The sequence below is a fragment of the Crocodylus siamensis genome, chromosome 1, assembly GCF_052110815.1.
Source record: "Crocodylus siamensis isolate JL-2025a chromosome 1, ASM5211081v1, whole genome shotgun sequence".
NCBI lineage: Eukaryota > Metazoa > Chordata > Crocodylia > Crocodylidae > Crocodylus > Crocodylus siamensis.
Window position 1 is genome coordinate 209,793,669 of NC_143395.1, and position 21,764 is coordinate 209,815,432.

The 21,764-nt window shown below is 49.5% G+C and overlaps 2 protein-coding genes across 4 annotated transcripts in view; both read right to left on the minus strand.

Annotated features, from left to right (window-relative positions):
* Positions 1-1,360: 1,360 nt before the first annotated feature.
* On the minus strand, positions 1,361-9,049 carry PTCRA (pre T cell antigen receptor alpha). 3 transcript variants are annotated; one of them, XM_090054444.1, is made up of 5 exons: positions 8,834-9,049; positions 6,624-6,944; positions 4,954-4,995; positions 4,333-4,438; positions 1,361-3,006 (listed from the first exon to the last, which is right to left on the minus strand). In XM_090054444.1, the coding sequence occupies exons 1-5, from the start codon at positions 8,901-8,903 to the stop codon at positions 2,958-2,960; spliced, it is 588 nt and encodes a 195-aa protein (XP_089910570.1). In that variant the 5' UTR covers positions 8,904-9,049; the 3' UTR covers positions 1,361-2,957. The 3 variants fall into 3 exon arrangements, with proteins under 3 accessions (XP_089910570.1, XP_089910588.1, XP_089910578.1); XM_090054462.1 differs by lacking the exon at positions 8,834-9,049 and adding an exon at positions 8,372-8,592 and having other exon boundaries at positions 6,624-6,941; XM_090054452.1 differs by lacking the exon at positions 8,834-9,049 and adding an exon at positions 8,372-8,591.
* Positions 9,050-18,351: 9,302 nt separating this feature from the next.
* Positions 18,352-21,764, minus strand: part of POLR1B (RNA polymerase I subunit B) — a 35,720-nt gene continuing 32,307 nt past the window's right edge. The window contains exon 15 of the mRNA XM_090054345.1: positions 18,352-21,541. Coding sequence (XP_089910471.1) covers positions 20,659-21,541 — 883 coding nt within the window. The 3' untranslated portion in view covers positions 18,352-20,658. The remainder of the gene's footprint in view (positions 21,542-21,764) is intronic.

Sequence of the window (21,764 nt, forward strand, 5' to 3'; positions counted from 1 at the left end):
GATATAGTGTTATTTATGCAAATTTCATTAATAAAATACACCATCACACTGGTGTTTCATTTATGTAAAATCTCCATCTTTCCTTAGGTGTAGCATTTTCAAACTGTAGGTGGTTTCTGAGTGGTTGAAGGTCTTGAGGCTCTGCCATTTATGCCCCCCCCATCCTTTCTCATTTCCACCCTTCATCTTTTGCTTTTGCCCTAAGTATGCCCTGCCCACATCTCACTTCACATATGCTCACTTGGCATACCACAAGCATACGCTAGCCACCAATTCTCTCACCATGAGCAGGTGTGCTATTTGAAGTGTTCCAAGTGCCTTTGAAGTGATACAAACGGCAAGGATGCAGATGTTCATGCCTAATGAAGCATTTCAAATATATCCAAAGCACTTTCTGAAATGTCTACACCGTCCACCACAGTGCAGTAAGGGATTCAGTCCTTTTATCCCACAGTGCTCTGCTTTCCCTTCCTTTGAGGTGGACAGCAAACATGCTCTTCTCCACAGCACTTGGATGCACTCAGGAGGCCAAGAGGCATGCAGGAAGATCTGAAGAGCACTGGTACTGTATGCCTTTGTGGGTATTTTGAAGCACTTGGAGGGGGAGGCAAGGGGTATCTTCCATATTTGCTCAAAACTGAAGCATTCTAGTTGAAGCTTTCAAAATGGGAGCAGGATTTGCAGCATTGAAAATTAACGTCTGAACTTCAGTCAGGACCCAACAAATACCTGAGAACATAGGCACAAGAACGGCCATTTACTAAGTCAAACTGTAGGTCCACCTTGTCCAGTATCCTGTGTTTATACAGGAGCCAGGCTAGCCATCTATCTTAACAGGAAGGAGGCTCTGGCCAAGAGGGGCCCCAGGAACTGCTGGGCAACTTTCCTTTCACTTATGAGATCCCGTCTCCAGGCATTTCACTAGGCAGTATCCACTGGCTCCTTGGACTTGTTTGAGAGTCAGCAGGCGCTATCCAGTGTGCTGTGCTCAGTTCCCCATACCCCCAATTTGGTGCACTTGTTTTAAAGCTATGACCTCAGTCTCATCCCTGTTATTTTGATTAGTATCAAGGAATAAGTTGCTGCTTACCCAGTGGCCTCCCTTCTAAGGGAGGCTTAAAGCATTTCTGAGTGAGCATTGTCCCTTAAACAATAAATAGGCCTGTGTTACACAGGGGCAGACAGTGGATCCTGAAAGGGAGAGTGAACAGCATAACCAGGGCTTTCTCCACTGTTCCTCTCCCATTTGCAGCACTAGCGTGAAAATGCAGTCAACAAGTGAGGGGCAGAAAAAGGCACTTTAGGACATGAAGTCACTGAAGCACATTCATGGACAGAAGATTCACCAGATACACAAGAGCACACTCCACAGTTTTGATTTATTATAGAGATGTATCAAATAATTGGATGCTTTTTTTCATCCTGAGGAAATCCCTTTGTGACCAGTAATCACCAAAACATCAAAAGCTTTTTCCCATGCTCTCGTTTCCCTTGCAAACACACAGTGCACACTTGAGGGGGAACCCATAATTCAGAGGAGCAGTTCCCTCAGGTGATGGATGCCATGACAACAGCAATCCATTGTTAAAAGCACAGTTAGATATAGTTTACAATGCACAAGTTTGCTGGAAGAACTCAAGTTCTGCTGGCAAAAGTTGCAGGTACATCCAAACCCACAATTCCCCTATGACACCAGAACCTCTTCTCCTTGCAGGTAGAAGGAGGCCTTGCAGGCCTGTTCTGAGAGGGACACAAGGATTCTGCTGCTGCCTAGGAGCAGGCACAAGTAGATTCACCCACCCTTTCTACTACTTGCCATAGCCCCCTTAATATTGGTTGCCCCCAGGGTGCACTGCCCAGCATGCCAGCACAGATGACAGAGTTCCACTAGAGCCACAAGAATGTGTCCACACTGGTGACTTTCCACTCATGGCTCCTGTCTGGCAGCAGGACTAAGGGGGGCAGAAGCCTTGAAAAGTAGACAAGAACACAGTATATCTACACTAAAGTCTGCAGCTTGTGCACACAGCTGAACTCACTTTAAACTAGCTAGCACAGGTTTTGCAAGCAGCATGGCTACAGCAGCACCAAGCTCAGCATGGTCTAATCACCCATTATTACACACTTTAAGTGGTGTTCACAGTCTGCACTGAGTTCCACACTGCTGCACTTACTCTGTTATCAAAGCATGCATATGCCTAACACAGTTATCGCAGTGCAGACACACTCATAAGAGGAGGAGGATGTTGCTGAAGAGAGAAACACCTCTCCACTCTCCAGTGGGAGAGTACCAGACTACACATACTCCTGCTTGTGACTCAGTAGTTGTTCAGAAGGCAGAAAATTCCTTCTGGAAAGTTTTCCTAGCTGGTGGCTTCTGGCTCCAAGGATAAACTCATTGACTGTTCCCTGATGTTTGTGTTTAGGGTACAAGAGCTAGATTCTGCAGCACTGCTCCAAGTAAACAGAGCATACTGAATTCCATGATCCTCTGCAATTAGTCAGGGTAACTGATCTGATACAGTCAACAAATTAAACAAGAAACAAAAAATGAGACAACACTGCTGGCCAAGAAGCACAGCTGAGGCCAGGGCCTAGGCTCAACTCAACTCCTAGGGCCAGCAAGCCTTGAATATAGGTATTCCTTACCACCCCAGGGTAAACATTGTCTTCTGTGATGCGCTAAGCCCAGTTAGGGAATGCCTGCTTTATACCCACCAAGAGATGACAGCAGACTAGTTGGAGGAGGGGGCAGTAAACCAAGCACAGCTCTGGTGGTCCCTTTTGGTTTTGTTCCAACTCAGCCATGAGGCATAAAGAAATGATGTGAGGAGCATTGTTCCTGCTAGCCAGGTGGTGGCCTTCTCTGGTTGTCAGCTCTGTTGGGCTAAAGCTTGTCCTTAGTCCATGCTCTCCATGATGACAAACAAGACTGCCTCTCCTTTGAAGAACCACACCTAAGCAGGTGAACCATTTAGAGATTTCAGCTGGGCTGATCCATGTTCCCTGCAAGGACAGGAAACACTGTGATACACAGGAAGTTAGTACATGGCAGAGAACACTTTCTACCTTGTCTCCCATTGACAGGCTTTTTACTAGCTTATCATTCTGCTGCTATTTTGTGGAACTTTGTTTTGCCTGAACAGAGGAGGTGCTGCAGAGGCACAGCAAACCCCTGGTAGCTTGCGGTTGAAGTCCTGCTAAACCACAACATTCAGAAGACAGCTCATACCCCCAGCTTGTAGGTCATATACAGCATGGCCTGGCCTTCAGAGGAAATCAGTGGAAAACGACACTTGTTGGTTACAGGGCCCAAAACATTTACTTCCAATGGGGACTGGCTGAATGCGAAAGTGAACTCTCATAATTTCTAGAGACCCCTGCAAGCAGAAGAGAACTTTTGCTATTTGAGTTTGCTGTTCTGCTGAACAGGAAAAAACTGTCAGCATACACTACCTCTTTGCTTGGGGGCCCTGCCAATATAGCTACATCAGCACATCACTAGCAGGAGGGGCTCCATAGCAGTGCAGATAAGGCCCCGGAGAGTGCAGCTCCCTTTTGAATTCAGTGAAAGATACACACAAAAATGAAAGAAAGTTAAAACAGTACCTTGGGCTCAGCAGCAAACTGTTTCTAAATGCATAAACCCAAATCATAGCTTTAGGCCTTCCCACTCCCTCCCCTATACTTATATGCGAACTGCCTCCCCAGAGCCATATTCTACAAAATGGCAGCATCCTAAATGACTGAACTATTTTGTTCACTGCAGGTGCATCTACACATGAAATTAAGTCAGTGTAATAAACTCTGGTGCAGTCCACGCTGGAGTTTATTGCTCCCAGATGCAGTGTTTACATGTGTTTCTGGGACTGCAGTGGTGCAGCTCTGGCTGACAGGGGGCCCTGAAAGTCAGCCTGCCAGCCTGAGGCTGCTCCAGCCTGGCTCAATGTGCTGCAGAGGAGCTGGCTGGAAGATGAGAATACTAGCTGGCAGGCAGCCCTGCTGTAGCACCCTTGTGCCCAGCTGGCTCTGATCAATGTCTACATGTGTTGCAGTGGTGCAAATAACTCCACTGGAGGATAGTACTTGTGTTAGGCACTACTATCCTACAGCAAAGTTAATAAATTCCTTCTGGCCTAATAGTACTGCATGTGTAGATGCTGATGCTTTACTGTGGAGCTAATTAGTCAGCTCCGCAATAAATGTCTCATGTAGATGCACCCTGTTATTAGTACTTTAGCAGCTTCTTGGGCTGTTTCAAGTTCTTAGTGATCAGATGCCATGCTTAAGAGTTCAACTGTATCTTACAGATTTCCTTTATTACAGTCTTACCCTCTGAAGAGGAAGCTACAGGTGACAAGCACATCAAGCAGAAGGAACTTTAGCAACAAAACTCTGATGGCCAGGAGAAGTAGAGTGTAGGACTGGAAATGCAGAGCTGAAACAGAGATCACTGTATTAGCAGGCCTTGGGGTACCACATCAAGAAATTAATAATGGACCTCAGGGGTTGTGGACAGAATCTAATACAGTGTCAGTAGGAATCTGGCACACATGGCTAAGATAGGTCCTAGAGCTATAGACAACAACATGGGCATATAACAACATGGGCATTCCCTTGGTCTGGTTAGGACAAGGATGCAAGCAGGCTGCATCCACATGCTTCCTGCTCCAAATGGAAAGCTATCACAGGATTGGCTGAGTTCAGACATATGCTGCAAATAAGAGGCACAAGCCAGGGTAGTTTTGCATCTTACAGACTAACTACAGAGATGAATAGCATAAGCTTTTCATAAGCAGAGGGCTTACTTCATTAGATGGTGATGAAAATATTAAAATATGGAAAAACACAAATATGTCCAGACAACTTTTGGGGTTGGGAGCAATATATTACTAAATAATATATATTAAATATATATTATTATATATTATATTTATATTGCTTATTACTTACCACCTTGGTCTTCATCTGGACACGTCTCTCCCGTGCTCTCTTCTACAACACAGAGTTAAAACAATTAGGAGGAGTAATTACAGCAACTGCAAGAGTACCAGGTACCAGCACAGTTCCTTCCACAAGCGTGCACTTTTGCTCCTTTAAAATTCCCAAAGCATTCCCTTTTTGGTTGACTTCTTTCTTTATACGTTTCTGTGTAAAAATCAAGGTTTCTGGAAAGTTCAACAACATTTCTTGCAACTGAGACAGCTGTGTCTAATATATATTTTCTGTTTTAAAACTAACAGCTGCACTTCTTTTGTTTGTTTTGCTGAGATAACTGAAACAGTTGAACTTTAAAACTCACATTTAACATGGCAATGCCCCATGCAGAAAAATCTCTATTTTGCTGAAATTTAAAACAGTAGAGGTAGGAGTTTTTGAAGCAGTAGGATTGACCACAGTTACTAAATTCTTTTAAGTAATTAATTTAAATCTCTTTAACAGCTCACACATGCAAAGAACCTCTAAATCAATAATTTCACAAGCTCCAAAAGGGACAGAGCTTTTAAAAGCCATGTGTTGACATCCGAGTGCTGGCTGAACGCCCATGCCACCCCAGGCCAGGTCAGACCCAATGCATTTGCTGGCTAGATTTGGCCCCTGGGCCACAGGCTGACAACACTTCTCTTAAGCCATCTATCAGGCTTCTAACTCCTCTTAGTGTCTTTGAAAACCTCCCTTTTGTGCCAAAACATACAAAGAAACTTACAGAGTGGGCACGATGTCACAGTTAGTGGTGTGGGTAGAAGCAGGTCATTTAATTAAAGGCTTCCTGATTTTTAACAGGATGTCATAACACTGCTTCTGTGCACTCCCCCTTTACCTTAGTTAAAAACATGCTATATAGAAACATCTCTGAACAAAAAGATTCCCCAGTCCATCTCAGCCTAGGGGTCTGATTTCATTCCTCTATATAAAAGTGACCAGTTACAGCTACATACCTACTGTATTAGTCCCAAACAAAACAAATATTAAGCTGTAGTAAAATACTTGATAGCAAAATGTTTAAGGAAAAAAATCCTCTTACAATGCAATCACATTTTCCTTTGTTTTGAGAGGGAAGAGATGTATGGATATTAAATCAGGCTTATCATGGAAGACTAGCTTCAAACAACTATGGAGAATTACCCTGGAGAGAGCTCTATTAAATGCAACAGTTTGAAGTCTCTATGCTTTCCAGATGCATCACCATTCTCTACATCTCAGCCCTACTGTTGCACAGATAGCATAATCCCCTCCAAGCCAACTGACTTAATACTTCTGTACCATATTTGCCATTACTTAAACTCCTTCTGGGGACCAGCATCTGGCAAAGGGTGGAATCCTTCTACTGAATTAACTGTCAGGGCATCTAGACTTTGATTGCATTTTAATATAGTACACAGTGCAACCCCAGCTGCTGTTAGACCCTTGCCTTCTGGCCCAGGGTTCAGAGATATCACCAGCCAGAAGATGTACCTGAGGAGAGGAAGGAGTCACAATCAAAGGGACAACACTTGAGTGTAGGTACTCAGGATTTGCAAAGGATTGGAGGGAGGGGTGAGGTCACAGAGATGTGGGCACTGAAGGTGAAAGACACAAGGCAGGTGGCTCTGGTGATGTCTGTTCTTTGTTGTGATACATACCAGAGATTGGCAGCAGGATGGCACTCCACACTTGCGTGGTTTTGTTCAGCTGCACATGGCAGGCAAGCGAAGCCCATGACTCCAGCTCTGTGGTGAGGACGGAGAGGTGAGAGACTGTGCTGAAGGTGCCGTCCTCTGCCTGAGAAAACCCATATGTGAAGGAATCCAAGGCACTCCCATTCTCATTTGAAAACCAGATGGCATCCGCTGTGCCCTCAGGGAGATCGTCCACCATGCACATCACCAGCGTCTTCCTCTCGCCATTCACCACCATGGTGAGGGGGGGTGCCAATGTGGGGGAAGGGCTTGCACCGTTGCCTTCTAGGAGAACAAGCAGCCAGTGAACAGTACACAAGGCATGTCCCTGTCACAAAGCCTCTATGCTCAGAGCCTGATCAAACAGGAGTGACAAGGCCAGAAGTCACTCCACAACTCTTAAGAAGGATTCCTAACTCTTACCCAGCTGGTGCCTCTGCTAGATATCCACTAATGCCTGAGCAGGGCCTGGGCCCTGCATAACCTATGACAGCCAAAGGTGGGTGGTCCCATAAGCAAATAAGACACTACTAGATCATTTTGAAAGGAAGATTTTACCCAAAATCTTTGGTGTGCAGCATGATCCCGTAACACAAGAACCAGTCATGAGTTATATCAGTTGATTCCAACATCAAGGGAACTTGCAGCTCCCGGGGTATCAGAGATGCCATCACCTGCCTGCAGTGCCCCTCTGTGGTTTAGGTTGGGCATGGTGATCCCTCTGCGACAATGAATGAGCACGGCTCTGATGGCAGCTGGTGGGACAGGCAGGCTTGTGGCAAGACATCACCCCTTGGGCTGCCCAACGCTGCCCACAGCATGGCTGCTCTTAGGCAGCATGGTTCAGTGTTGCCAGGTGTATGATAATGATCATATTTGTGCATGACAACCTGCCTGACATCCAATACCCCAGTTAACCTCCCTCCAGCTGACCACTTGCATTCCTTCACACATTTCCCTCACTCCCATCTCTACCCATTGTCTTCCTAACTTCCACTTGCATTTGCACAAGCCTGCTGGTTGTAAGTTAGCTTCTTTTCTACCTTGGAGAACACATAGCACCAGCAGTCCCCCTGTGCCTGATGGGGGGAAAAAGGTTCTTGGAAAGCTTTTGGGCCCCCAACTATTTAGTTGGCCTAATAAAAGATATCACATCTACCCAAAGAACCCTGCCTGCATATTTGTACAGTAATTTTAACCTTAGTACAGACTGTGATCAATAATAATAGAAGTGTGCAAAATGTAAGTTAACTTTTGAGGCAGGTAACTGAGGCAGCATAGGCAAAACCCAAGTCACTCTCAGAAAGCTTCAACTGACTTTCAGACTACTGTCAGCACTTCCTCATGAAGCTTGCCTTGGGGTCATCCAGTTGGACAGATTTCTTTATTTCATCCCCACTCACTCACTGGCAAGTTGCAGCGAGTAGTATGAAGTAAATGAGAGGGCCTCTTTGCAGACAGACTTATTTGTATATTTTCCAGTGCACGAACGTTTTTCAGCAAATACAGTAACTTCGATCAGTTCATATTTAAGACCTGGCAAAGCTGGTGCTGCAACAGACGGAACAAGACCCCGGCCGCGCCTGAGGGAGCCCTCGCCCTAGAGGAGCACCGCGTCCCCGCCCCCACGCCCCGGCACAGCTGCTCAGTGCGTCCGTGCGCTTGGCTCCGCCGGCGGTCAGCGCTCCCACACTGCCTCCGCCCGCACTCACCGGGCACGAGCTGCAGCGCGGCGGCGGCCAGGAGGTGCCCGAGCAGCCGCATGGCGACCCCGGCCGGGCTGGGGAAGTGGAGGGGGAGGTGGGGCGGGGACTGGCCCGCGCCCCCTCCGCCCAGTAACTGCCGCGCGCACCTGCCGCCCCAGCTGCGCCCCCCCGTTCGGCTGCCACACCCCCAGGGTAACCCTCCCGCGGCTGCCTGCAGTGGTACCTCCCACTCCCTCCATCCCTCCCCCGCCTGGCGGAAGTGGTAGCGCCCACGCCTAAGTGTTGCAATGGTATCGCCGCCCCCTATGCTCGATGCAGTGGTATCTCCAGCCTCCCTCCCCTCCATGCCCAGTGGAGCGTTATCTCCCCTCACTTTTCCGCTCCTTTCTCAGTGTAGTGGTATTCCCACCCTCCCTCCCCTTATGCCCAGTGTGGTAGTATCTCCACTCCCTCCCAGTGCAGTGGTACCTCCCGCTGCCTCCGCACAGGCTGCGTGACTGTTGCGCATGCGTACTCGAGGAGGGCCAAGGCCGGCCATGGAATCGGCGGTTGAACAGTGCACGGACCCGGGCCCCGCGGCGCTGCCGTTCTCGGAGCTGTTGCGCCTGGTGCGCGCGGGGCGCGACGTTCCCGGCCTGCGGCGGCTCCACGTGGCTGCCACGCTGGAAACCCCCACTGCCTCCCGCCTGCCGCGCCCGCCCAAGCCCTGGGAGCGGGCACAAGTGGAGGGAGCCGCGCAGCCTGGCTCCCCGCCGAGCCGGCCCTGAGGGGTAGCGGCCTTCAGCAGGGCTGGGGTCGCGTCAGTCAGACGTCTCCAAAAAAAAAAAAAAAAGGCGGTTCTGGGCCGCTGGCACTGCGGGTGGAAGCAACACCGGGAAAAGCAGGTCCCACTTGTGTCAAGTAGTGATTCCAGACTGGGGAGCCTCAGCCCTGGGGCTGCCTCGAGATCCTTCCGAAGGTGCCTGGCCACCTTGGTGCCAGGAGGGAGACTTCCTTCCATATGTGAGTCGCCAGATAAAGGCCAAGACTTAGGACCGAAAGCCGAAGTTGTCATAATTGTGAGTTCTCCACAGCAGAATGCACTGCTCTTACTGTTTTTTTTCCCTAAATGCAGAAAAAGGAGTGTGAAAATGAAGAGCTGGCTTGCATGGAGGGGTGCATCAAGTCTGAAAAGGCTGAGACCCACTGCTCCATACCAAGGTTTCCAGAGATCCGCTGGAGGGTGCTTCAGGGTGCCAGGCCGCCTTGGCACTGACAGGTGTGATTCACCGGATGAAGCCCGAGGTTTCAGGCAGAAACCCATAATCATCGTCTGTCTGAATTCTCTGCAGCAAAACAAACTGGTCTTACCATTTTTCATAAAAGCCAGAAAAAACCCATGAAAACTAAGAGTTTGTACATACCAAGGGGTGCACTGAATTAAGTCTGAAGAAGCTGAGAACTGCTGCTCCAAACCGGGGTTCTGTGAGATCCTTTTGAGGGTGCTGCGGGGTGCCAAGCTGCCATAGCGCTCTGAGAGTTACAGGTGTGATTCACCACAGAAATGCATAGTCAGCCTTTCTGAGATCTCTATAACAAAACACACTGCTCTTGTCCTTTTTTCTAAAGGCAAAAAAAAAAAAAACTAAAAGCTGGTCTGTACTGAGGGGTGTGCAGAGTCTGAAAAGGCTGAGAATCACTGATGTAAACCAAGATCTTTTCAAGGGTATTCATAGTTTCATAGTTTCTAGGGTTGGAAGGGACCTGAGCAGATCATCTAGACCGCCTGCCTGCCATGGCAGGAAAGAATACTGGGGTCAAATGACCCCAGCAAGATGTTCCTCTAACCTCCTCTTAAACACCCCCAGGGTAGGAGCCTGCACCACTTCTCTTGGAAGTTGGTTCCAGACCCTAGCCACCCTGACCATGAAGTAGCGCCTCCTGATATCTAACCTAAATCTACCCTCTGCCAGCTTGTGACCGTTATTCCTGGTCACTCCTGGCGGTGCTCGGGGGAACAGTGACTCCCCCAATGCCTGCTGATCCCCCCTGACTAGTTTATAACAGGCCACTAGATCCCCCCTCAGCCTTCTCTTTTGGAGACTGAGCAGGTTGAGGTCCCATAGCCTCTCCTCATAGGGCCTGCCCTGTTGTCCCCTGATCATGCGAGTGGCCCTCCTCTGGACCTCTCCATGCTGTCGACATCCCTCTTGAAGTGCGGCGCCCAGAACTGGACGCAGTACTCCAAATGCGGCCTGACCAGTGCCACGTAGAGGGGGAGGATCACCTCTTTGGACCTGCTCGAGATGCATCTGTGGATGCATGACAAGGTGCGGTTGGCTTTCCTAACTGCCTCCCCACACTGCCGGCCCATGTTCATCTTGGAGTCAGTGATGACCCAAAGGTCCTTTTCCGCCTCCGTGCTGACAAGAGGGGAGTTCCCCAACCTGTAGGTATGGTGCCGGTTGTTCCTCCCCAGGTGCATCACCTTGCACTTGTCTGTGTTGAAACCCATCCTATTCTCATCTGCCCACCCTTGTAACCTGTCTAGGTCTGATTGTAGTCTGTTGCATCCTTCCAGTGTGCCCACGTCCCCCCACATCTTAGTGTCATCAGCAGATTTGAACAGGGTGCTTTTTACCTCCTCGTCCAAATCATTGATGAAGATGTTGAATAGTGTGGGACCGAGCCCTGGGGGACCCCACTGCCCACACCCTTCCAGGTTGAGAAGGACCCATCCACAACCACCCTCTGGGTGCGGCCCTCCAGCCAGTGGGCGACCCATTTGACACTGTGGGTGTCAACACCACAGTCCCCCAGTTTCTTAATGAGAACGGGGTGAGAGACGGTGTCAAAAGTCTTCCGGAAGTCCAGGAAGACTATATCCACTACTACCCCTGCATCTAATGATCTGGTGATCTGACTGTGAAAGGCCACTGGGTTGGTCTGACAGGACCTGCCACTGATGAACCCATGTTGGTTGCCCCAAGCATGCAGTCCCCTGCTGGCCCCTCCTGGATGTGTGCCAGCATAATTTTCTCAAACAGCTTGCCTAGGATCGAGGTAAGACTAACTGGCCTATAGTTTCCTGGGTCCTCCTTCCTGCCTTTTTTGAAGATGGGGACCACGTTGGCCCTCTTCCAGTCCTCCAGTACTTCACCAAAGGACCACAAGTGCTTGTAAAGCCGTGCCAGGGGACTTGCAATGACCTCGGCCAGTTCCTTTAGAACTCTAGGGTGGAGATCATCCGGGCTGGCTGACCTGAATACGTCCAACCCTTCCAGAAGCTCCCTAACTAAATCCTCGCTAACCCGTGGCCCAGGTGTGCCTCCCCCCGGGGCCCGAGGGGGGCCCAGTAGGGAGGTGGCTGTTCTGATTCCTACTTAGGAAGACGGAGGCAAAGAAATCGTTAAACATGTTAGCTTTGCCATCTGGTGTGACGACCAAATTTCCCAACGTGTCCTGCAAGGGCCTCACATTACCTGGGACCTTCTTTTTACCCCCTATGTATTGAAAAAAGGACTTCTTATTGTCCTTAATCTGGGAAGCTAGTCCCAGTTCCATCTCTCCCTTGGCCTTCCTAATTACCCCCCTACATCCCCGAGCAACTACAGAATAGTCCTCCCTGGTGATGACCCCTTCTTTCCATTGGGTGTAAGCCTCCTTTTTAGCAAGGAGACATTCCCGGATGCTTTTGGTGAGCCATGGAGGCTTGTGTGCCCTCCTGCTCCCTTTGATCCTCGTTGGGATTACCTTCCTTTGGGCTTGGAGGATCGTCTCCTTAAGGAGCAACCACTCTCCTTGGACACCTGGCTCCCCTCCCCTCTGGGACCTCAGCGCTTCCCCAACTATCCTCCTTAGCTCATTGAAGTTTCCCCTCTTGAAATCTAGGCTGCTGCCTTACTGCAGGCCTTTGCCACCTTGCGCTGGATGGTGAATTCCAGCAGGCGATGATTGCTGGTGCCCAGGTGGTCAAGCACCCGCAGCCCTCTCACCAGGTCATCACCCATGGCCAGCACTAGGTCTAACAAAGGATCTCCCCTGGTGGGGCTGTGCACCTCCTGGGTTAGATGGAGGTCCTGCGCTCTGGCCAAGAACCTGCGTGAGCGTTCAGACCTGGCTGACTGCTCTTCCCAGCAGATGTCCGGGAAGTTCAGGTCCCCCATGACTACCACATCCTTAGACTTCACTACCTCCATGAGCTGACCCAAGAATTCCTGGTCAAGCTCTTCCCCTTGGTTGGGAGGTCTGTAGTAGACTCCCACCGTTAAGTCTGTTTCCCCTCGACTGCCTTGTACTCTAACCCAAAGCACTTCAGAGTGCCCCTCCCCTGACTCCTTGCTAATTGGCGAGGATGTGTATTCCTCCTTAATATAGAGTGCCACTCCCCCACCTCTCCTTCCTGTCCTGTCCCTTCTGTACAGCCTATAGCCCTTGACATTCACCACCCAATCATGTGTTGCGTCCCACCACGTTTCCGTAATCCCCACTATGTCCGGGCTGATGTCAGCCAGCAGGAGGGTAAGTTCCTCCTGCTTGTTACCCATACTACGAGCGTTTGTGTAGAGGCATTTGAGGCCTCCTGTGGATGTGTGTACTGACCCCCAAGTCCCAGCGTTACCCTGGCCCCTATCTCTTACCTGTTTATTTGCTTTGCTCGTTGGTCTGGGCTGGCCTGTAGTTGTGGGTGCTGTTTGGTCTGGCAGCCTGATGTTTCCTCCACCCTCATCTTTCCCTTCCCCCGACGAGCCTAGTTTAAAGCCTGCCGGAGAAGGTCCACCAACCTAGAAGAGAACACATGCTTACCTTTAGGGGAAAGGTGGAGCCCATCCCATCCCAGCATGTCTCTCGTCATGATGTGCCGGTCGTGGTTGAGGAAGCCAAAGCCCTCCTCGAAGCACCATTCCTGCAGCCACCAGTTGGTCTCTGCGATGCACGTTTCAGGCCATCTGCCTCGTCCACTCACTGGCAGGATAGAAGAGAAAACCACCTGTGCACCCGTCTCCTTCAGCATGCACCCCAGAGCGTGGTAGTTCTCCATCAGGTGATCAGGGCTCCTCCTGGCCACATCGTTAGTGCTCACATGGACTAGGACCACGGGGTAATAATCGGTGCGCTGGATTACGGTCTGGAGCATCCCTTTCACATCCTGAATCCTTGCTCCAGGTAGGCAGTATACCTCGCGTGCCGAGGGGTCCTGATGACAGATGGGGCCCTCCGTACCTCTCAGGATGGAGTCACCAATGACAATCACGCGACGCTTCTTCCTCCTGGCCTTCTTGCCTCCTTCAGCTTGCATGGGACGTGGTGAGCGTGGAGTTGCCTCCTCCCCGGTTTCGTCCTCTCCTTCCTCCTCCCCCTGGGCTGCCAGGGCTTTGTACCTGTTCTTCAGCTGGACTGGAGGAACTGGTGCTGCCGTGTCTCGAGCAGCCCTGGCACAGGAGGTGACCGTCTGCCACTTAGCAGTGGAGGGCTCATCTTGAGGTGCATCCTCCTTGGTCGTACAACCCTGCAGGGAAAGAAAATATCTGTCAATTTCCTCCTCTGCCTCCCTGATTCCCCTCAGCCTGCTAACCTCCTCCTGGAGCTCCCTCACCTGCGCCTCCAGGGCCCTAAGGCGGGCACCTGCAGGACAGGTGTGGGGGTTTCCAGTCCCTGCCCCCCCAGGCCTTGCTGGGCAGCTCCCACAGGCCAGGGGGTTGGGGGACACCAGCCCCTCCGTGGGCTCCGTCTGGGTGGAGGCCTCAGACAAGCTCCGGGAAGGCCGCGCCCCCCGGGCAGGGGCCCTGGCAGCACTCCGTGTCCACACCATCATAGGAGGCGCTGAGTTTCTAGCTGAGTTCGGGTCCTCTGCCCCGCGCTAACACGAGTCAGCCTCTGGGCCCCTCCTGCTCCCCCTGTAGCGCAAATGTCGGCGCAAACGCCGGCACGCTCTTACAGACTGTGCCTGTTTGCGCGCTCAGTGAGCGCGGCTCCCTACCGGCTCAGCTAAGAGGGATCCGGGGGGCTGTAAACCAAGATCCTTTCAAGGGTATTGTGGAGTGCCAGGCTACATCAGTGCTGTTAGCGTTCCAAATGTGATTTGCTAAGCCCAAAATTTCAAATGGAAACCTATAGTTGTGCTCTTTCTGAGTTCCCTGCAGCAGAGCACAGTGCTCTTATTTTTTTGGAGGCAAAAAAACCCAAAAAACTGAAAGTTGGCATGTATGGAAGGGGAGGGGTACCTCAAGTCTATCCCGGGGTGTCTCAACCCTGAAAAGATTTAGAAACCACTGCTCCAAACCAAGGTTCTCTGAGATCCTTTTAGGGGTGCTGCAGAGTACTGAACAGTATTAGCAGTGTTAGGTATGCAGATATGATTCTTGAAATAAACCTAAAGATTTCAGATAGGAATCATTAAGATCAAAAAACTTTTCAGATCTCTTGTGGTCTTAGTTCTTTGCAATGGAAAAATTGCTCTGATATTTTCATCTAATAAACCCCCCCCTGAAAACTGGCATTTTCTGAGGGGTGCCAAGTTTATAAAGGTTGAGAACCACTGCTGTAAGGGGTCCATCCTAATAACTGACTCCAAAGCAACAGTTCCAGCTGGCTCACTAACATATACCTGAAGCACAATTACTTTTTACTGTATCTGATCATCAGCCAGCTTGTGGGATGAAGTGACATGTAATTGGGCTACAGGGCCAGAGCTGAAGGAGCCATGCTCTGGCTGTAATGGCCACTGAGCACTTTTTTAAGGAGAGTACCCCTTCTGGTGGGTACCCCCTTCCAGACGTGGAGAGGGGGGTGGTTTCCTGGTGGCCAAAAGTGAAGTGGCAACAGCGCAGCAACACACAGGCTTCCCAAGTACCCCCACTTCTCCATGCTGCTGCTGCATATCCCCTGGGGCCTTCCCAAGTACCCCCAGGGGTACTTGGGTTGCTTCCCATGTAATTCCTTAAATGGCAAAGCATGTGGCCTATACTGGGAAACTCCTATCAGCGCCTCCACATTTTTGAGCTTCCAGCTTACTCCCTCCATTAGTGATGAACGAGGAGAGAAGCAGTGCAGCAAAATGGGAACCTTTTTACCCAGTAATTTCCAGTTAGAAGCTTCTCTGTGCACTTAATCCACCTGAATAATATGGTAACAGCCAGAATCCAATGCTAGCTTCTGACATCTCTAAAGACAGACTTAATAGTTACCTTATGGTACTACAGTTTTCTTATTTGCTGGAGTGTTGCTACAGCTGTGGAGCTGGCTGGAACAGTGTGCCACCAGGTAGTAGCACCTGTGGAGGCCACAAGCACCCCAAGGGGCCATGCACCCTGGGGGGAGGGGAGTATATGCAGGGATCCCCTACCTTCCATCATACCCCACAAATCCACACCTTGCCCACCCAAGCTCCCTGCTGCTGTTGTCCCCCTGGGCACAGGCTTCACGTTCCCACTCAGCTGCAGCCCCACCGGTTGCTTCCCTACGTGCTTCCAGGAGCCAGTGCTGCAGCAGGGACAGGAGGAGGAGCTGCTGGAGAACAGGGAAGGCAAGCAGGTCCCCTGGCTGCTGCAGCAGTAGCAGCAGCAGCCCCACCTGGAAGCTGTGTGCTGGCTTGGCTGGGTGAGGGTGGGAATGAGGCACACAGCTTGGGTGGGGTAGTTAACTGGTAGAAATCTGTGGGCTGGATTAAATTTCCAGGTAGGCCAGATAGAATAGCTTTTTGCCTGTCCCTGGTTTAAGCTGAAGGGGATTATGTAGCTCTGCCACCCCCATATACAACACTGGATGGTCTCTGAATTTCACAGGTGAAAGTTAGGACCCACTAGCAAGGAATGAATAGTCAAAGGTATCACATAAGAAATTTCCCACTTTGGTCTCTGTAACACTTTAACTCTTTGGTGTCTGCCACTTTAAGAGCATGAGGCAAGTGTTGCCCCAGCTCTGAATGGCCATTGTAGATCCAGGCCAGCAGAGCTGGAGGCAGCAGTTGCTGCCTGGCACTGAGGGAAGCAACATCTCCAGGAGGAGCTGCTGCTTTGAGAACAACTAGGAGGTAATGGCAGGAGGTTATGGGGATGGCTAGGAGGCTCCTAGTCCTGGACATGATATAAAACTGCACCCTGCTAGGGAAGGGTGGCTTGGTAGGGCTCCTAGTGGTATGGGAACCCCCAGGAAATGCCAGGCCAGTTACTTCCCCAGTGAAAGGCGGGTAGAGGTGCCTTAACCCCAGCCCCCACCTTTGGGTGGGTTGTCATCGGTGGCAGTTGGGGGCCAGGCGCACCCTGGTGTGGCACATGAGCCCATGTAGGGTGTAAGACCCTGGAGAGTGGAGCCAGGCATGGCTGCAGCCACCTAAGCCCATGTAGGGTGCAAAACCCCAGAGTGAGAATGGTGAGCCAGGCCTGCCAATGAGTGGCACCTGAGCCTGCAGGGGTGTTCAACCCCAGCAGCATAGGAGGTATAGTATGTGCCTCAGAGGCGGCGGAGGTGCAGAGCAGGGTACAGAGGGGCACCTATTGGCAGGCACAAGAGTGGAGAGCTCCTGAGAGCAAGGAGGCGAGAGAGGCAAGGACCTGAGGACAGGGTTTGCAAGGTCCAGATAAGCCTCTGGGCGCCTGAGGCCAAAAAGGAATGCTCAGGTAGGAAGCTGAACCCAATAAGTCCTCAGCTGAGGGAAGGCCAAGTGGGGGTCAAAAATTAGAGCAAAGGAGAGCACAATGACCCGCTGCGCTCTAGGAATGGAATGAGAGTCCCCGAGACCCAGGATCACCAGGGTGGGGTGGGGGTGTGTGTATGCGTGTGTGTGTGCGCGTGCGTGTCACCTGTGAGGCTTGGGACGCAGTACAGGTGTGATTGGAGCTGTATACATAGGCCCAGGAAAACAGGGCATTCAAAGGGCAGCCTCCTGCTGAGTTAAGACCCTAATCATTTAAAAAGGTCAGGCAGGAGAGGCAGGTGGGAGACTAGCACTGTGGCTGCTCAGGGAGTTCCCCCCCTTCCCACAGTCTCCTCTGCACAATGAAGACAAGAGGACAGAGGGCCAAATGGGAGGACAACCAGTCCCTAATAGCTTGGACTATGTCAGGGGTGGGTAAAATGCAGCCCGTGGGCCACATGCGACCTGAAGGGCCCCTAAAAATTTAGAAAATGAATACTTATCTTCCCCAGCTGCCTGTTATGTGGCCCTTGATGGCTTGCTAAAACTCAGTAAGCAGCCCTCTGCCCAAAATAATTGCCCGCCCCTGGACTAGGCAGTCACATTAAGTGCAGGGCTTAGTCACTCCTTTGTCAAAGGAAAGGCACTGGAAACAGCTTGGATACTGCCAGCCTAAGTATGCACACCAAGGGGCCTTCAGGCTCAGTTTCCTCCCATTGCAGCCCCCTCTATAGCAGATATCCCTCTACCCCATAGTGGGTCTAGTCATGTCACAGGCTGAGGACAGTAGGGTAAAGGAATACAAACTTACCAGCCCAAGTAAATCCCATGGAATAGCAAGGCAGAGCTTCTGTGTCCACCCTGTGAGCTCTAGATTAGTATTTTCCTGGAAACCCAGAGGGGGCACCCAAGGAGGAAGGGCTCAGATTCTGTGGCAGGAAGACCACTAGCTACTTGAAATACTACCAGAGCATCTCGCAGAGCTCAAATTCTCCCTCACCCTGGACCAGGTTTATTAGGACAAACTTCCTTCTGCTTCCCTTACTCAGCATCACAGCAAGACAGATCAGAGCACAGTGCTGGATCCACACAGATTCCAGTTATGCTGCTGCACCATTCCATTGTATTAGAAGGGGATCATGCAGCTTTGCCATAGTTCAGTTTGAAGCTGCTTGTTAATGTTTGACACAAGTCTCAGCAAAGGATTCAAGTGCTCGGTACCACTGAACCAGTTCCATTAACCCTCCAAACTCTGGACAAAACACAGCCATATAAATCAGTTTTATAAACAGACTCTGAACGAGGAGGTAGTGAGCATTTTAGGATGCTTTTCTTTCATTAAGTATTCTTCCACATCCATCATACACACCCCTTTGGATACAGTGTATTTATTTCCCATCCCATCCAACTCATATGAAGATACTGGAGAGGATGGAAGTTTCAACTGTAGACAGAAACTATTTTACAACCACAAGCAATGATTTTTTCTATTTGGAAATTTACTTGTCATAATAATTACTAGAAAATACAATATATTTGCAAGTTAATAACCTCTTGAGGTAGCGTTCACAGATTTTAGCATAATTTGTTTAGTTTTATATGAATTCTGCAAGCTAGTTTTGTATTTTTCTAATACATAAATGTTTCTAACATTAAAAAGAAAAAATATTTATTCTCATGTCAGCAAGAGTAATTGAAACTCCGGCAGCAAAGTAAGCAGTAAGCAAAGTAAGCAGTCTCCACTGTCCTTGTATGACTTTAATGATTCAAAACATTCTCTCAGATCTTAATTTGTTTTAAATAATGTTTAAATAAAGCTCTTTAATTGGGGCATTTATATTATACTGGCTTGTGGAGCAAACAAAGATTTTTTTAAAAATAAGTATTTTTTTCATACTGTCAATAATATTTGGCAAATAATTCGACTCTCGGATGCTGAATACAAATTGTGGACCTGTTCCTGTAGTAACTACGTAGGCCTTGATCCTGTAAAGAGTCACATGGGCTACCCACAAGTGAAATTACAGGTGCACACAGGCATGTATAGATTGAGACCTCTTACTTAACACTTAACTGATTTGTTATTCTATTTGAGACTGGCAACCATGGGCCCCATGTCAGGTAGCATGGTGCCAGGTCATATTCTGCCACAAATTTTAAACAAGCTAAAAATGATATATTTTTACAGCATAACATTGCCATGGATATAACAACAAATTGATAAAAAAGCTTTAAGAAAAATGATTCTTCACAGCACTTTGCCCTCATGTATAGCAGGATTACACCAGCTACAACCTGAAAACCAGGAAGGGACACACCAACTAGGACAGAGATGACAAATATATAGCTGGTCTGCAGAACCTTAATCATCTGGCCCCCCCCGGGTCTGAATGACTCTCAGGCAGCACGTGGGGTGTACTGGATGGGTCTGTGCATGCCACAGGATGCCTGGCTTTAGTTTACATCCTAGAGGGGTAGAGCAGCTGCTGCAAGCAACACAGCTACTCCAGGGCCATGCTGCATGTAAACGCTGCTCTGGCACCATGCTGAACAGTCCCAGAGCAGTGCCTCCAGGGCTGGGCAGAACAATGGTTGGATCGGGACTATACCACATGCAGTGCCCACTCCCGATCTGGAATATGGGGCTGGTCTGTGGGTCCAGTCCAGCCTCAAAGGCTGGATGAGTTTGACACTCCTGAACTAGAACCTGACTAATCCTGCATGAAAAGAACTAGCCTGCTTAAAAAAATCAGCCTGTAGTGAGAAAAGCAGAAGAGGCAGGAAGCAGCTGGCCTTAGGCTGCTTGCTGTCTTTGGCTGCAGCAAGAAACCTGCTCTCTCCATTCTTAGTGCCTGTGTAGGAGCATAAGGTAATGGCCATCCCTGTACTGCCAGAATGCTGAGGGTGGCACTGCCCTTTTTTACTGGCAAGCGGAGCAAGACAGACACAGCACAGGCAGCAATTTGCTCCACTCCAATGATCAGAACTGATGTCTCTCTCTGCCATGCCTAAAGAAGTAGCCCCAATGCGGCTGCCTCTCTGAGGCACTCTCTCCAATACAGAGTAGCTTTACAATGCCCCTGCTCTGGGACTGGGACTTCATCACCAGAGTACAGCCACAAGCATATCTCTACTGCCCTCTCACTCACTCCTGTCAGGAGTGCACCCCGGGCCCAGCACTGCCTCTGCCAACCCCCATGCACTGGGGTTGGACACCCAATCCAGCATGTAGGGCCCAGGGCTCCCCACTGGTCTGGAAATTTTGAAGTAGGGAAGTGGTGCTACCAATCTCCCATCGCCAAATTTCCAAACCCATGGGGAGCCCCATGGGCTGCATAAGATCTATGGGCTGGGGGTTGAGCACCCCTGGACTGGCCCAATAAATACGAGGCAAGTAGTGTGGAGCGCTCTGACTTTCCAAAAAGACTTTTGGCCAGTCTGAAAGGCAAGCACAAGGGACTGCGTGATAGAAATTACTAATAAGGGGGATGCACATCTTTTCTCTTTTCTAAATCATTTAGCAGATTGTCTTTCCAGTTTAAGCATATAGATTTACTAAGCCTTAGAGATGTTGGAAGATTTCAAGTAATGAATCCTTTAAAATTCTCCAAATAAAAGGTCTGTATATTTAAATTCAGCTTTCCCCATGGCACATGAATTGTCACTTATGTCCAGAGTGTTATTTCACATCAAGTTTCACTTTTATGTTCATGGCTGCCAACTCGGCCACAAAATATCGGAAGACATAAGGCACTGATACTGTGTCAATTGTGTCACTCTCGTTGCAAACAGTACAGCAGTATTTCCTATTGCGTGTGGCAGACCAGGATGGGGGAGGCTTCTCCAACAAAGGTGAAAGCAAGCTCCCACACTTCACACAGACATGAGCTACTGAACGATCAGAGCAGTTGAACAGACGGTCATGCAACAAGAAGGACGTGCCATGAGCCAACAGAGCATCACGTTCCATCTCTCCAAAACGAATCCCACCCTGAACGTTTCTCCCACCTATGGGCTGGTTGGTGACTTTATCTCTGGCTCCTGTTGTCCTCACTTGGAACTTGTCAGAAACCATGTGGCGCAAGCGTTGATAGTACACAACTCCAATGAAAATGTCTGCCTCTAGCTCCACCCCGCTGATCCCACTATACATTCTCTCCGTGCCATAGTAGTTGTAGCCAGCAGCCTTTAACATCCTGCCAAAATATTCCAAGGCAGAGTTTTTCTCTGAAAATGTGAAGGGTGTGGCATCATGACAAAGGCCATGCAGCGCTGCAGACTTCCCTGCCATGCTCTCAATTAACATTCCAATGGTCATTCGGGATGGAAAGCCATGAGGATTGAAGAGAATATCAGGAACCATTCCACTCTCTGTAAATGGCATATCCTCAACAGGCCAGAGTCTGCTCAAAATACCTTTCTGCCCATGTCGGCTGGCAAATTTGTCTCCGATAGTCGGATTACGAGGGATTCTCACAGTGATGCAAATAGTTTTAAATTTTCCACTTCCGCTGTCATTGCTGCACACTTTGATGTTATCCACAATGCAGCTTTCCTTACTCCTGGAAAGGAGAAGGGGAAAATTAGGTCAGCAAAACTTTCAGAACAGTTCACTATACAGTTTTGTTCCAGGCACTTTTGCCTGAAGAAAAAGTAAATCTCAAACTGCTTTCAGAAAGGGACTATAAATATTGCAGCCAAGACACAGGAAACCATCTGGGAGTTGGGTAAGAAGGCACTTCCTCAGGGAAAGAAGCTGTTTTGAAGGCAGAGAGATCAGATAAT

Excerpts from the sequence above, each read along its gene's own strand:
- PTCRA (XM_090054444.1), bottom strand. The coding sequence starts at position 8,903 with ATGGCCGGCCTTGGCCCTCCTCGAGTACGCATGCGCAACAGTCACGCA. Across the intron at positions 6,945-8,833 it reads CTGTGCGGAGGCAGCGGGAG|AAGGCAACGGTGCAAGCCCT; the intron begins GTACCACTGCAC and ends TTGTTCTCCTAG. Across the intron at positions 4,439-4,953 it reads TCCAGATGAAGACCAAGGTG|CTCTGCATTTCCAGTCCTAC; the intron begins GTAAGTAATAAG and ends TCTCTGTTTCAG.